General features: G+C 41.9%; 2 protein-coding genes across 3 annotated transcripts in view; one reads left to right on the top strand and one right to left on the bottom strand.

Annotated features, from left to right (window-relative positions):
* Positions 1-5,467, top strand: part of SLC16A4 (solute carrier family 16 member 4) — a 37,634-nt gene extending 32,167 nt beyond the window's left edge. Inside the window, exon 9 of one of the 2 annotated variants that reach the window (XM_025996399.2) lies at positions 3,633-5,467. In XM_025996399.2, the coding sequence (XP_025852184.1) occupies positions 3,633-3,835 (203 nt within the window). In that variant the 3' untranslated portion in view covers positions 3,836-5,467. Of the gene's footprint in view, positions 1-2,297 lie in introns of both variants that reach the window. The other variant, XM_072754337.1, reaches the window with a different exon arrangement.
* A 2,375-nt stretch (positions 5,468-7,842) lies between these two features.
* RBM15 (RNA binding motif protein 15) lies at positions 7,843-15,528 on the bottom strand. Its single transcript, XM_025996398.2, has 2 exons — positions 12,216-15,528; positions 7,843-8,212 (listed from the first exon to the last, which is right to left on the bottom strand). Exons 1-2 carry the CDS (start codon positions 15,076-15,078, stop codon positions 8,166-8,168), a joined length of 2,910 nt encoding a protein of 969 aa, XP_025852183.1. The 5' UTR covers positions 15,079-15,528; the 3' UTR covers positions 7,843-8,165.
* Positions 15,529-15,869: the final 341 nt, after the last annotated feature.

Consider the following 15,869-nt stretch of genomic DNA (forward strand, 5'->3'; position numbering starts at 1 on the left):
AAATAACTGAAAGTGAGAAGTGTCATACTGAGTTCGTTTCAAGAAATGTGAAGTCAGAGTCACAAGAAAAATAAATCCATATTTAAACCCTCCTATTATATTTAATGACCTGATGTCAGTTTCCACTCAAGTGAAAATTAGTAGCTCATGTTTGAGTATGTATTTTCCTTATTGAAAACTGACACCATGCCACAGTTAATAAGATATGGGTTTATAAATATGGAGTTTTAAAAGAAACTTACCCTTTCCCTTTGTGCAGCTCTGACTTCCAACCCAGTTTCTATAGAAACAGGAGGACAAGTGCCAGTGCCAGAAGTCTGCCAATTAGAACTCATCTTTTAGTTGCTGAATAATAAAGCCATATCCCAAAGTCCGCTATAGGTTTTTGATTGTCAGTAGTTCCTAAAAAGAAACCCAGGAGGAAAAAAAGATGTTTAACCAATTATTGTACTTAGATATGCTCCCTCCTTTAAACTTGGCTATTAAAAAAAGTGGAGGAGGTTTGATCCACTACCATACATATTAAAAACATTTTTTTAGAGCTTCAGTATCTCTAAACTTAAAGGGCAGCAAATTGAAGGAAAAGGTGTCTCTGAAGGTTCAAAATACCTTTACACCCACACATGGAAGGAAGAAAACACTCAGGTATTACAGAAATAAAGTACTGTCAACCACCAAACCTTAAAAGTTCAACAAATTCATTCTTTTTTGTGAAATGTATTTTCAGTAAGTTTCTAACACTGCAGAGAGTAAACTTCACAAATGGAATTTGTCAGGAAAGATAAATGATAATATGGGTAAGTCTCCACTAAAAAAAATCTCTCTGGTCTCAGGAGAAATCTATAAATCAGAAATGAACCCCAGAAAGATTTTCTGGAGAAGTAGACATGTGTACTTGATGAAAAATGCCTCTAAAGCATAAATGCCAATTTAAAAATTAAAACATTGTGCAACGTGAATAATCTTGTTGCAATTCTTCATTTGGTATCATTAAGATTGCTTGGTGACTTTTTAGAATCATTTATCATAAAAATTTACACATTAAAAATCATTCCTGTATCTAAATTGATATACACTTCAGTTTAGAGTATTCCCTTTAATACATTATATGAATCTCAATATTTGTCACTACGATTAATATGAATTCAATTTTTGTTGCTATGCAAGGAAAATCAGCTTATTTATGAAGTTACTATAATACAATTAAAAACCAAAGCGATTTGAATCTCTCCTCAATCCTGTCTATATCCATCCCCCTAGAGATCTAAACCTACCTCTACCAAATTTTCTAAAGTATGCGTCAGCTATCAGCAAACAGTGTCTCAACTATCCTCACCCTTATCTGTAAAAAACAAGATGTTCTATCTCACAATGAAAAGAGTGGACTAGAACAGAATAGGAAGGAGAGGAAAAAGAAGCATAACAAAATAAGCAAGAACCACCAAGACAGGCAACAGCAACCCCTCTTGAAAGTTTTTGGTTTTGATTTTCAAATAGTGCTTAAGAGGCTAATTGTGTGTTTTATATGTTTAAGGTCGATCTCTCTAGAGCAGTGGTTCTCAATCCTGGCTACACATTAGAATCATCTGGGCACTTAAATAATACTGGGGCCTTGGCAGAGTCCCACTCTGCCTAGATCAATTTAAATGAATCTGAGAGAGTAACTTCCAGGTACTGGTATTAAAAGGTCCTCAAGTGATGCTAATATAGAGCCAGGTTTCAGACCACCGCTATAGAATGCAGAAAAATTCCAATTAAGGAGTCTTGTTTACTGAAATATTTCTGTATATAAAGAATATACACAAGCTAGATGCTTATCCTGGAAGCAAGGTAAAACTGCTAATGATGAATTTCTATATGCTAAGATACAATGGAAAACCAATTTTCTTGATATGCTATGCATATTTTAATTAAGATATGTAATTAAAAATATGTATGTATACAGCACTTCAGAGTCTTAATTTTTCCTGTAATGATAGGTCTATTCTGTACATGTATGTAATAATATGCTTATGCATTAAAGTTCTTCATGAAGTCCTTTATTTGGGTAAAAGGAAATCTGCTGGTCATCTGAGAAAGGTCATATACCAAAACAGCACTTAAAAGCTGTATACGCACATGTACCTGGTTTGGACAGGAGGACAGCCATTCTACAAAAAGACCCTCTAAATAGATATTTAGTATGGAAGTTTCGTTTGATACCACTAGAAAACTGGCAAGTTATGAAATGTAGAAAGCATGATCAGTGTGTTATAGCAGAAACTATCTATAACTACAGTGGAAGCTTTTCTTGACAGTGGGCTGAAAGCAGAAAGAGTAAGAAACAACATGTTGAGGAAATAATGATTTACTAGGAAGAAGACTGCTTTGAAATCTCAGGATGGCCAGCAATTTTGAGCCTGAAGAAGAAATACAATCTCTGCTATGGTTATTTAAATAAAAGAATACCCCTGATTTCTGAACAAGAACATCTGCAGTCTTACAGTGAATCTGAAATGCTAATATATCTTTGGAGGAAATACTATCTTTGACTTGTCAAGAGCTGAAAGATTTCCTATTTTTTTTTTAAGATTTCCTATTTTGAATTACATATTGCATCTGTCTTCAATTAGTGTAGCTAATTAATCCTTCAAATATTTGGGTACCTATTATATACTAGACTGTATTCTAGATTTTAAAATAGTTGAAGTTTGTGTTACTTTCCTGAGACAGGTAGCCAAATCTTTTTTTTTTTTTTTTTTAAGATTTTATTTATTCATGAGAGACACGGAGAGAGAGAGGGAGAGAGACAGGCAGAAGGAGAAGCAGGCTCCATGCAGGGAGCCAGACATGGGGTCTCCAGGATCACCCCAGGCTGAAGGCGGTGCTAAACCGCTGAGCCACCCAGGCTGCCCACAGGTAGCCAAATCTTGATCAAATCACATCACTCCACCTCCTTAAAACTTTCAACAGCTTTCTACTGTGTACAGCATTTGTCCTTGGCAACTGGCCCTTACAGTTCACTATCTCCCTTCTTCCATCAGAATGTCAGCTCCACGAGAAAAGAGAAACTTGTCTGTTTTCTTCACCAATAACACTCCCAAGATCTCAAGTAATTCCCGGCACATAGCAGATACCTAAGTATTTGAAGAATTAACTAATTCCACACTAACTGAAAACAAACCCAGTTTAGATAATCCAAAACAGGAAACCCTTCAACCATTCAGAAGTCAAAGATACACTCAACTTTATAATTCCAATCTGTCTCAATCTTATCAGTAACCTGCTTAGGAGGTAGTAGATATAGGTGCTGGTTCATTCATGGAAAGCAACTTGCACATGTACATACACATATACATAATCCTAGAATCATTTTCAATTTTAACTTAAAATAGACTACAGTCATACTACTTTTAGATTAACATCTGAAACCTCAGGGATATCCCAGTTTCTGGCTGTGTATCACTCAGCCAACTTACAAAACTTTTCTGGTGTCCCTTTAGCATTTTATAAACTGAAGCGTGGCTTACAGACTGTTATAAGGCAAAATTACACACTAAATTAGATGGAATTCCTTGGAGAAATAATTACATGACTATTAAGTGATAAGTTCCATGATATTTGCAGTTTCATTTTGCTTGTCTCTGTAACAGCTCTGAATTTATCTTCTGGAAATTCCTCCTCTCAGCCTCAGAGACAGAACACCACTCTGCCTCTTCTACTTGGGATTCTTTTCCATACCATCTCCCCTTCCCAGGCCTTATATATGATATTACTCCGAGTTTATACTTCAGCACTCTACTCTCTGTGGGCCAGTGATGCTCCACATGTGGCCAATGACCACAGACTACATTAGAATTACTGAGGAAGCTTGTAGAAGAACAAAGACTCCTGAGCCACCTCAGTCCAACAAATCCCAGAATGCCTGGGGATGGAGCCAAAGGCCTGCATGCTTCCCAAGAACCACAAATTTGATACACTCTACAGTTTGAAACCCACTGCCTGGACATTTTCTCAAGTTTGCTACTTTATCCCATCCCAGCCTCCAGAAAAAAGTAGTGAGGTATGGCAATACAGCAACCAAGAACCCTAACTGGGAGAAAGACCTGGTTAGAACCCGGATCTATCAATTCCAGCTGTCAGATCATGGTCTCTGGTGAGACTTATCTGATACAATGTGTGCAGAGGCCCCGCAGAATGCTCCTCCTCGGCCTAAATGGATATTTAACAAATGATTGCTATTATTAGTACTGTCACTTTCTACCAACCTGCCTCCACTTTCTATCAATTGATTATATACACCCTCACTTCCCACCTCTCTCAAACTACCTTTCAGGATTCCCTATTTTTATTGACCGGACCATTTTACAAGTTTTCCAGGTTTCAGCCTGGTCAGCTTTTCCACTGATCCATAAAGCTGTTATATAATTCATGCCTGCTTGCCTGATATCTCAACCATAATCTCCCTCTTCATTCCACATCTTTCTCCAACTTTACAAATTATTTTGTAAAGTCTTTCTTGACTATCCCAGCTTAAAGTAACCTTCAAGTTCATATAGACTCATATCACCTGTAAAAAATTCATTAGCAATTAATCAACAACTGGCCTATGACATCTCTCTTACAATTGTCTTAAACTGTGAACATCCCCCCTGGTATTTAACCATCTACTTGTTTATAACTAGTTTCCCCACCAAACAATGTAAATTACTGATGTGGGTAGAGACTATTCCATACTTTGATCTACATGCTCTACATCTTATTTAATATACAATCAGCATTCAAATGATTATACAGAAACTCTACCTGAAAGCTTAATATTATAGCATTTTAGTAGAAGCATGTTAAGCAATTTGACCTCAAGGTCAAAATCTCTTCTTGGCTGCTAAGGACAATCTTGTCTGAAGCTTGAAGGAATTTTGTCATTCAATAAATTGCTTAAGGAGAGTAAATTGGAACCGGAGGGAGATGGAAGTGGTGGTCAGATAAGCCATAATCAGATAACACACTGTTAAACAAAAAATAGATGCTGCAACCAGCCATAAGCACTAAATTTACTGCCTCAGATAAAGTTTGTAAACAATAATGTGACTTAAACTACAGAAGTGGCAATTTATAAAATTTAAGTTGTGTTACTAAAGTCAGGGTACTCCCTATTTTCAATTTTAATACCCACAACCAGGCTTTACAAAATGAGCACAAGTCAATTCAGAGGTGTTCTTGGAATAATTTCCCCTATAGTAGAATCCTAAATCTAGACGATACGAAAGATACTGAGAAACCACACAAGGGATTCAAAAAGGCAGGTCCCAACTTATAAAACCAGAACTCTAGATCTAACACTCAACCCCATTAATAGTTCTTCCTTCATGGTGTAGCTGGAAATAAAATGATTTCACGAGCTGTTTCAAAAGATTGTCATGCTGTGTACCTTTCCATTTTGCATGATATGGTTTCACATACAAATAAACAACTGTTCTATTCACAACCTTTGCTTCTTGTTGAGATGAAACCTGAGATCTTAGAAAGATACCAAACATGTAGAAATATGCGTAGTGTCCCATAATCTTCCTTAAATCATTATAATGATTTAAAAAACTTGCTTACTAGTTGGAAAAACTACTTAATGGGCTTTCAGCGGGGACTACCAGAGAAAGAAAATATTATTGGAAATTAACATTTCCAACAGGTATAAAACTTTTGAAGAAATGTTGTGAAATCACCTAGCAAAGTTTTAGAGGACAGCCAACTCGTAAGCAGAGGTTTTAAAAACTTGTAAATGACATACTGAGAAATAGAAAACAAAACAAAACAAAACAAAAACCAAACACACCAACCACCACTGGACTTCACTTTTCCCCTCTGGAAAGAGATGAAAAACTAGAATTTTGTGAAGAGGAAAAATTCTATTCAACATTTCAACCTGGTTTAAATAAAGGAAACCTAGTTGTATTATATGCTAAAAAAGTTGTGCTTGTATTTAAGTTGCCAAAGCCTCACACTTGATTAATGGTGGGGGTGGGGGAGTGGACAGAGGGACTGGAAGGGCTCAGAAGCCTAGTAGGATTAAATGGACAATGAAAATGGTAAGAGCAGACAAAAACTAATTTCTCACAACATTGCCTTAAAACTACAGTTGCCTACTTATACAATTCAATCTCTTTGTAAGCCAAGAAAACTAACCATTTTGGCTAAATTATCTATCATTCCCAGTCTTTCTTTTTTTGCTATATATATATACTAACCCAGAGGTTTAGAATCAATGTTTGTAATGGCAACATTATATACAGCAATAAATCCTTCCAGCACCATTAAATCCCCACAAAGGGTGAAGGCCAAGGCTAATGGAACATGTCAAAACTTTAAAGGACATCTATTGTAAATCCCAAATCCATAACCAGGATTTTAATACTTTTGGCTCCCACAGTAAAAAAAATTTTTTTTTTCGCATATTAAAGTTAAACTTAAAAAACACATATAGACACCAAATAGAACAGAAGTTCCGGTCTGGAATTTTAAGAACACAACACTGTAGTGAGGGGTGGAAGCTAGTAATGGCAGCAGAGTGCCTCGAAGCTTCCAATCCGAGAAAACAATACCCCAACCAGTAAAAGCCCTCACCCTATTAACCAAATGTATTTTTGACCTCTAAAAACCCTCTTACCTGTTTACAAGGATTTATACAGCTGTTTGCCACTGGAACACCACCTTGCAGCATATAACCGTGGCATCCTTTGTTGATAATCACCTGTTGCCTAAGTAAGCATCATCCCGCCTGGAGACAAACAGCACTAGGGCTCTTCCATCCGAGGTTAAAATTCAAAACAAGCCCAACAAGCCTGCATTTCAAGGTGGTCTTCGTCTGCAACTAGGTAAGTTTAAAACTGGCAAACAACAATGGTGTCTGAAGCCAATGGTGCAGCACTGCTGGCTTCCTCTTGAACTCCAGCGTTGTCACTTGCACCGAAGTCTCCTGCTGCAAACAGGGGGGTTGTTCTCCTGTACTGGGAACAGCTTCCAAAGCTCAGGAGCCCCTGTACAGGATAACGCAGGAACTAAAGGCAAACACTTTTTCCTCCTTAAGGATGCCTCCATTTTTTTTTCCTCACAATCTGTACTACCAACCGAAGTGACTGGGCCTGAGTGTGCGTTCGTACCTATGAAACCGTCACGGTGCATGCACATCCAAGGCATGTGGAACCACAGGTCAAATAAGGCACAGATACCAAGTAACGGTTCTAATTACAAACGCTAGCTCTCAGGAACTCTTCATCCATTCAGAACTAAACCCATCACTGCATAACTCGGGTAAGAAGCCCCTGGAGATGGAGGAGCTCCTCAAATGTGTCAGGAAAGGCTTTATTAACATCATCATTAACATTTAAAAAGCAAACGGAGCATTTCTCCTTCTTTTGGCAATTTGGTGCAAATGTTAAGTGCAAGATAAAGCAATTTCAAACTTTTCTTCAAATTAAAAATGAAACTAAGGCCAAACGTGATGGGTGAACAAAATAAATCAAAACTTAAATTTCAGCAACTCCGGCTCTTCAAACCAGCAAAGCCCCCGACTCGTGCACTGTGGTGAGGCTTAGGGTGCTCGCCCCGGCTTCTTGCGTGCCCGCAAACAGCACCATTTCCTCATCAAGTTGAGGACTGAGAAGCAAATGATCCCCTTCACTGCAAACAAAGGGGGTCACAGTAACACTAGTGATCCTTCAGAATTGACACACCGTGATAGTCAAAATGATGGTCTCCCTGCTTCTTGCTCAAGACATACAAGATCTGAGCAGCAGCAAGTACCCCCTCGGCTGCAAACAAAGGGGTCAAAGGTTTGCCGTCAATTCACTTCCAGGCAGAAAAACATTTTCCTCAAAAGAAACAATTTATTTAGAATAAAACAAAAGCAGCTCAACTGTGAGCGCACGTTTGAGTGACAGCTACTTTTAAGCTGTGTGAGCCATAAAAAGGGTTTTTCTTTACTTTTCCAGAAATCTTGTGTACACAGCACAAAGCAAGAGGTCATTTTTTTTCCACTTAAAACACCGGCATTGGCATCACAATAGCAGATACACAACTTTAAGCTGCCATTTTAGTAAAATGCACAAATACTAAACAGATTAGCTTTCTTCCATCAAGAGGCCCATGTAAACTCCACATAAGCCACAACTTCTCTTCAAAAAGGTCCATTAGAGCTTTGAATTCCATATCTTCAATCCGCAGTTCACCAGTTTTGCTTGCGAGGGGGGGGGAAAAAAAGGTTATTCAGTACAAATGTTTACAATATTAAAAATATATATATTTCCCCTATGCCATTATAGATGAACAGGTTAACAAGACCTTCCTGGATAGTCCAGCTTGACTTCAAAAAGCACCAATAATACCCACTGGCACATACCTTGAATGAATTTACTGTATGAACAGACAACAAGTAAAACAACAGGGGTGGATTTTTTTAAGGACTGCAATTAAGCAAAGATTATAGGACTGAAAATACCCTTTATACTCATGTAACTGAGTAAAACATGTCAAAAAATTCAGAAAAAAAGGAAGTTTATAATCAATTTACAATCAATATATTCTAAAAATAACTTAAAATGAAACTAAGAAAGTTGGAGTTTAGTCAAACTTTTACCCCCCCCCTTCCTATTTTCATTCCGTAATTTATATGGAACAATCCAGAACTACTCAGTTGCGGAAAGGGGTCAAGATACAAAGCCATTTAAAAATCCACCTTCATCTGTGTTACCAAAGACAGCAGCTGTTCTTCTAAGAAAACTCATACGAACAATTGCTAAACAGCCAAGAACACTTTAGGACTTTTTAACTGTTTAAATCAAACACAGAAACCTTTTTATTTAGCTAGACAGTTCACTGTGGTTACCTGAAATCATTTTCTCCCTTTAGGGATATCATTATAACCAGAATGTTAACAAGGTCAGCTCCACTTCTCTTCTTGTTCTCACACCTAACTGCCATCTCAAAACCACACACTGTGGCAGAGACAGAAAAAAAGAGTCCCAAAATTCTCTCCAAAACTTTTCACATACAAAGGTCATTAAGGCCCTCTTCTCAAGAGGATTTCGGAATTCTGTTACCACAGTTTTTGGTGAATGGTTCCTATATGGACCCAAAACTGCAGTTCAAGCTGTACCTGCATAATGAGCAATTTCATGGTCTAAAGAAAGTGGATTTCAAATTTAAAGAAAAACAAAACAAAACAAATATTGTCAGTGAAAACGGGCTCATAAAACTTTTAAATAAACCTAAACAGTGTTTGACTCTGAAAGCAACACACACAGCCCTTACTTTTCCTACTGTATCTCAAATGATAGGGCCAGAGTATGTTACTTTCAAAATGTGACAAAAAGCTTCTATCAGCCGAAGGATGGACATTTTAAGATGTAATCCTTAAAGAGAAAACTCTATCTACAGAGTCCAAGTATACACGTTAAACCAGGAATTTAAATTTCTGTGTGGAAAACCGTTTATAGGAATCCCAGTTACAACCAACAAAATAGTATTAAAAAATTGGCTAGGAGCTGAATGATTGCTTAGTTTTCCATAAACTTTGAAGTTGTGATCTAAAAGTCTTAATTAGCTTGATGTTTTTCACCAGTAATACTTAATAGGTCATTAAATGATATACTTGGAAGAAATTTTCTTTGCATTCATTTGAACCGAGGTCCAGAAAAATCAACTAAACGAGCTTTTAAGTAAAAGAAACAAGTGGTTGTTACAAAGAACATCCAATATTGAGATTATGAAATTCTGGCTAATGAGAATTAGAACCAGAGAGCTTTAGACTCTTACTTTCATTCCGTCCTGAAGGCTTAAAAAGATAAACAGTAATATGAACCTGCACAACAGAATGGGCAACACAAATGAGAGATTCATCTGAATGATGGCACTCTGTAGGTAAGCACCAAACTCAACATAATTAGTTATTTCTAATACATACATTTATAAATGGTATCAAGCCATTGTTTCAAAAACACAGAAGCACAAATTGCCCAGATCTAACAAAAGCCGCCATGTCAGATAGATTCAAATAAACAAACATGGAGCAAAAACCACAGTACTCTTCGGTAAGTTGTCACATCAACTTGAAAGAAAAAAAAGAAAAGAAAAAAGAAAAAGGGAAACACCACACTTTGGATTAGAGCAAAATTAAATGTTGTGGACTTCACTCTCTAGAAGAGCAAAATCATTTGTCCAGCCTTCTTATCAAAAGATATTCAAAAGTTAATGGTTAGTGAGATTATTTAAACTGGAAAAATGTATCTAGCCAAACTGTACTTTGACCCCAAGTATGCACAGACTGCAAACTCACATTAGTTTCTGAACAGTCTCCTCCATATTAGCGTGCCAAGCACAGCTTTTTAAAAGCAAAAAGCACCAAGTCCTACTTGTAGGATTTCAGGCAGACGGACTTTTGTGCTCATAGCCTAGTACCTTCCTTCTGTCAAAATAGCTAGTTTTTCCAGTTTAAAAACAAAACAAAACGAAACCCCCACAAAAACCTCCCAACTTAAAATTTATAAATGCATAGTGAAAACCAAAAAGGATGATACAGCAGTGATGAAGATTTCATGCTGACATGCATTAGACACCTGTCATAACGGAAAATAAAAAAATTACATGACACTTCCCTGGGTTATTATTGGTGCTATTTCAAAACTACCAGCTTTGATAACAGAAAGAAAACAGTTGAGTTCTGCCAGGCTTTCTATAAGTCACTTTCACAGAATAGAAACATGACCATGATCCAAAAGGTCCTAGAGTTTCTAATCATAATTAAATATCAAGGGCCTTAAAGTCCTCAGCATTTAAATCAAAGGGGGAACTATACTTACTAATGACCTGAGAAACTAGAGGTGAGGACAGAGGGACAGATCAAAAAAATAAGACCAAAAAAAAAAATAATAATAAAATAAATTAAAAAAAAATCATCCATTACTGTTCTGCAGCAAAAACCCTTATTAAGAACCAGAAATCGATATAACCTTTAGCTTTGAAAAAAATTGTGAGGGTGGGCTAAATTATTTTGTATTAACTTCAGGTGTCTGGGAAATAAAACAATAAAAGGGGGTTTTCCTATACTGACATTTCAGTTTGGACATCAGTGAAAATATTAAACACAGAACTTGAGAGATACTCAACATTTTCAATAATGTAATGTCACCGCTGTTTATAAATGAAAATAAAAATACAGGCAAAATTTAAGAAGCATGTCAAAGGCATTTCACGATGACTTTAAAAATTTCTGCAATCCAGATATGGCTGATTAATGCCCACTAAAACAAAAAGCTGACTTATGAGCCTGCAGACAACTCTTCTTTCTATTATTGAAATCAGAAATTTGCATGGATACAAAAAAATTCATCTTTGATGAAAAACACTAAAGTTTTGAAATATGCACAATTAGAACTGTACCTGCTATACCTCTCTGAAAGTCAGTAAAAACACCACCACACACCAATAACCAAAGAATTCTGATTTTAAAAACACCTACTCACTTCTTGCATACTAGCATAAGACATACATGGTTTGTAACCTACTCCTCGATTTTTACTGAACAGTTACAGCTACAAACCAAAAGTGCATATACGGGATACAGAACTTAAGAACTAATGATAAAAAGGTTTATGTTAAAGCAAACTCTCCGGGAATAAACCATGTATATCAAGAGAAATACTCAAATACCTGATTAAAATAATTAACATTGCTATACAATTTACCAGCTTGTACTTTTAAGATTCCTGATCAAATTTCAGCCACACAAATAATATTTCTGGTACAAGAATTATTTACCTACATACCAATTAAGCCCTTTTTAGATGTATATTATCTTCCTTATATAGTCAGTGGGCTTTTCTCCGAATCCTGACTTTTCGAAATTTTGGGTTTGTAACTCTGAGGATTTTTTTTAAGCTCAAGGTTAAGGGGGGAAAAAAAAAACAAGAAAAAGAGGGGGAAAAGTTACTAAGAGTAGGAACTCCTAATTAAAATAAATCCATCTGCCTGCTACTTTCAGGGCATCCCTTTCACTTAAAATAATAGCTAAACTGTCCTGTCTTCTATTTCAAAGGTTTATAAAAATATAAAAAAAAGAAAAAAGCTACAACTAAACAAACTCAAAAGAAAATTTCATCTGATGCTGTATCCCATTACACATCACAAAACAGGAACCATGTCAAAGTAGTAAATACAAGTTATACATGGACTTTAGGACGCACCACGGACAATGATCATGACCAGGTAATCTTCTTCAGATTTGGCCAGTGCCTTGGCAGGGGAATCCAGGAACTGCTGGGAGAACTCACAGGGTGGGAAAGCATGTAGGACCCCGGTGTTTTCCTTGTCTTTGTTGCCCCCCACGGGAAGGCTTATCACCCCAGCGGCCTGCTTTTGCTTTAAATAGGACACAAGGTTCCTAAGTGGCCTCTGAGTAGAGGTGGCAGTGTCTGATGTGGCTGAGGAAGAGGAGGACCTGCTGTCAGAACTTCCAGGCACAGCCAGGAGAATGGCATAACCATTGGGACCTGCCACTTTGATGCGTCGAGTTACTTCATCCAACTTGGGCTGGTCCAAACGAAGACGCTGGGTGATCTTGAGCTGGGCTACTTTGCCTCCAGTTGAGCCCTCCACAAGAAGACTACTAGCCACTTGGAGGTCACCCTGCAACAGATGCATGTTGGAAGGAAAGTTGCTGTTCTTCAATAGAAGCATGCCCTGCCAGGCCAAACAGAGCTTGGGAGAGGCTGCAGTGGTGGGGGCTGTCCCACCATCCTGTTTCTGGGAAGGGGACTTCAGCTTTGAGGAAGCAGTGCTGGTGCTAGGCGCACTCCCATCAGACCGGTCTTCTTTTTTCAGAGGGCTTTTTCCCTCAGTGGGAGCAGTTGTCCGGTGCTTCCTATCCCGTTCAGCTGATGCAGAGTTTTTACGGTCTCGCTTGTCACCCTGGCTCTTCTCCAAACTTCCTCGCCTGTCTCTGACTGGAGAGGGCCTTTCCAAGATAAGAAGACGAGAAGATCGATCATTGTCACTGTTGTAGCGATCCCGGCTACTGCTCAATTCCGGGCTGCGGTCGGGAGAAGGAGCACAGTGACGTTTTCGGGGACGGTCACTCTCAGGGGACCTATCCAGGTGCCGGCCCCCACTCTCCTCGGGCGGCCTTCGCTTCCTAGGCTGGTCTCTGCTGCTGGGCAGATCTCGCTCACCTCTGTCCCGGTCCAAGGACCAGCCATCTCGCCTGCGATCCAGGCTATCCAGGGGCTCGTAAGCAGGCACAGCAGCAGCTGCAGTCCTAGTGCTGCGTTCACGAACTGGGGGCGGGGGTGGCACCCAGTCAGAGTCAGGATAAAGGTCTCTGTCACGATCTCTGTAGAGTAAGGGTGGTGTCCTATCCCGAGCACCCCTCAAAGGGTCAGGTGCCCGATGTCCAAAAGCATCTGTCACCAACTCGTAATGAGTTAAGGGCAAAGGCTGCAGATACTGCTGCTGGTAACGATGTTCTGTATCTGCAAAGTCTACTCTAAGGCGACGATCTGGGCCACCAAGTGGGAAGCCACGCATATGGGTCCAGGCAGCATGAGCTGCATCCAGGCTTTCATACTGAATATATGCCCAACTATCACCTTTGCGGTAGTCTATAGTGCGGATGGTGCCAAATCGGTCAAACTCTCGTGCCAGGGCAGCAAGAGGCACCCAAGGTCCCAGACCACCTACCCAGAGGCGAGTGGTGGGTGTAGCTTTACCGTAACCAATTTTGATAGGATTCCGAATAATGATCTTGCCAGACATTGCTAGTTTGGCCCGGTGAGACATGTCTAGGTTCTCAAATTTAAGGAAGCCATAGGTACTGGTCTGGCCCCGAGAGGGCCTCTTGATATCTACCTCTGTGATGACTCCAAAGCGGTCAAAAGCCCTTCTTAGGTCACTCTCTGTCACAGTGATGTCTAGGTTGCCCAAGAAAAGCGTCCGGTTAGCTCGCTGATCGTCCTCGGGTGAGATCTCATCCACTTCTCGAAAAGGAGCAGCTCCTGCTCCAGCTCCCACCCTGGGCTCCAGGCTGTACGCCGGGCGCACTCTCTCATAGAACGGATAGTCTCGCTCTCTCTCCAGCTCACGGGGCAACGGTGGCGGAGGCGGGGGGGGCAGGCGGCCAAGAGCCAGCTGCTGCAACCGGTAGTCTCGGTACCCCAAGGCCGCGCCACCAGGGGAAAGCGATCTCTGGCCGCCGCCTCCAGGGGGGTGCCGGTGTCCGCCCACGGAGGCGCCCACCACGCTGGCCGACGGCGGGTAGGGATCCTTGTCTAAGGGGGAGCGGCTGCGGCGGCGGCTCACGTACACCGCCTCGATCTTCAGCGGCCGGTCATAGAGCACCAGGCGGCCTCTGGCATGCTTGGCCGCCCGCGCGTCCTCTGGCCGCCGGAAGTTCACAAAGGCTACTCGCTCATCCCCGCTGCCAGAACCCGAGAGATGACTGATTTTGACACTTACATCACCGAAGCGCTTGAACTCGTGAAACAGTCCGTCCTCCACCGCCTCGTCACTCAGCTGGGACCCCAACTCGCTGATCTTCAGCGTCTTGTATTCCGCGCCGTCCCCGCCGCCGGGAGCTGAGGAGGCGGCCCCCGAGGAACGTGACTCCCCGCCTCCACCCCGGGAGCTGCTGCGCGACTCGCCCCCGCCCGAGGAATTTTTGGTGCTCGGGGAGCTGTAACTGTGCAGGCGGCCACTGGAGCTGCCCCCGCCGGTGTCATACTCGCGGCTGCCGCCTCGGCTGCTGGACTTGTCCAGGTGAAGGCTGCGCCGCGACCCGCCGCCGCTGTCGGTCTTTCCGCTGCTACTCCCATTGCTGCCACCAGAGCCCCCTAACTTCTTGCTCCGCTCCCCGCGGGAAGTCGAGTCCTCACCACCGCGGGAGCGTTTGGGCTTCACCGGAGAGCGCTCCTTCCCCTTCATTGTTGCGGGTCGCCGGAGGTCGTCTCCGCGGAGATGCTGAGCCCGCCGCCCCGCGCTCGTTTCACACAGCGGAACCGCACGCCGCCATCTTGGACTCCGCCGCGGCAGAGGCTCCCGCCCCGCGGTCCTCATTGGTCAGCTGGCTCCTCTCTGCTACAGGCTCATTGGGAAAACGTGCCGTCTGTCTTCACATCTCCCCGCGCTCCGGAAAGGCGCCCGCCCGCCCGCTGTTATTGGGCTCCCAACGCCCGGGTCCGAGTACCTCATTGGTCGTATTTGTTGTCCATCTTAACGGCTCCTCGCGCCAGGCCGCAGCTCCGCCCCTCGCACTCTAGGGTCACCTGACCCAAACTCGGGAGGCGCTGATTGGGCGAAAAGTCTGCCCTGTAACGGTACTTCTAGCGCGGTAAAAGCGGTGATCCCACCTCCTCATTCCTTTCATTGGTTTCCGACCCCGTCCTTTAACTCACTATTTGGGAAGTCGGGCCATCTGTTCTGGCGTTTTTCCTGAGAGGCCCGCTTACAACGTTCTCGCGAGAGACAGAAAGCGCTCCCTTTCTCGACCTCTTCTTCCAACTTCTCGGGCGGCTGTAAGAAGTTTAAATCTGATTGGATGCTGACGAGGAAGTTGATAGGCTGAAATAGCTGTCCGTCATCCGCTTAAAGGGGCAGGCCGTACACGGAGGAGGCTGACTGAAGGTGAAAGAGCGGACCGCGCGCTCGCCGTGCGACGTCACCGGGACGTCGCGAGGTGCTGACACGGCGCTGGCTCCGCCCCCGGGCGCTCGCGGCGTTCCGTTCTCCGGCATTTACTGGGCACTTAACGGGGTCCCGCGGCGTCCGTGGGTGTGCCTGGGCCGCCCGCTCGGGGCCTGTGCGGGGCCCGAGCCCTCGGGGCGCGGTCCCCAGGAGGCCGGCCGCGG

Source organism: Vulpes vulpes, chromosome 3 (assembly GCF_048418805.1).
Source record: "Vulpes vulpes isolate BD-2025 chromosome 3, VulVul3, whole genome shotgun sequence".
Taxonomy (NCBI): Eukaryota; Metazoa; Chordata; class Mammalia; order Carnivora; family Canidae; genus Vulpes; species Vulpes vulpes.

Coding starts and splice junctions, on each gene's coding strand:
- RBM15 (XM_025996398.2), bottom strand. CDS start 15,078: ATGAGGACCGCGGGGCGGGAGCCTCTGCCGCGGCGGAGTCCAAGATGG. Junction 8,213..12,215: donor GGTCATGATCATTGTCCGTG/GTGCGTCCTAAA, acceptor CCCCCTCGCAAG/CAAAACTGGTGAACTGCGGA.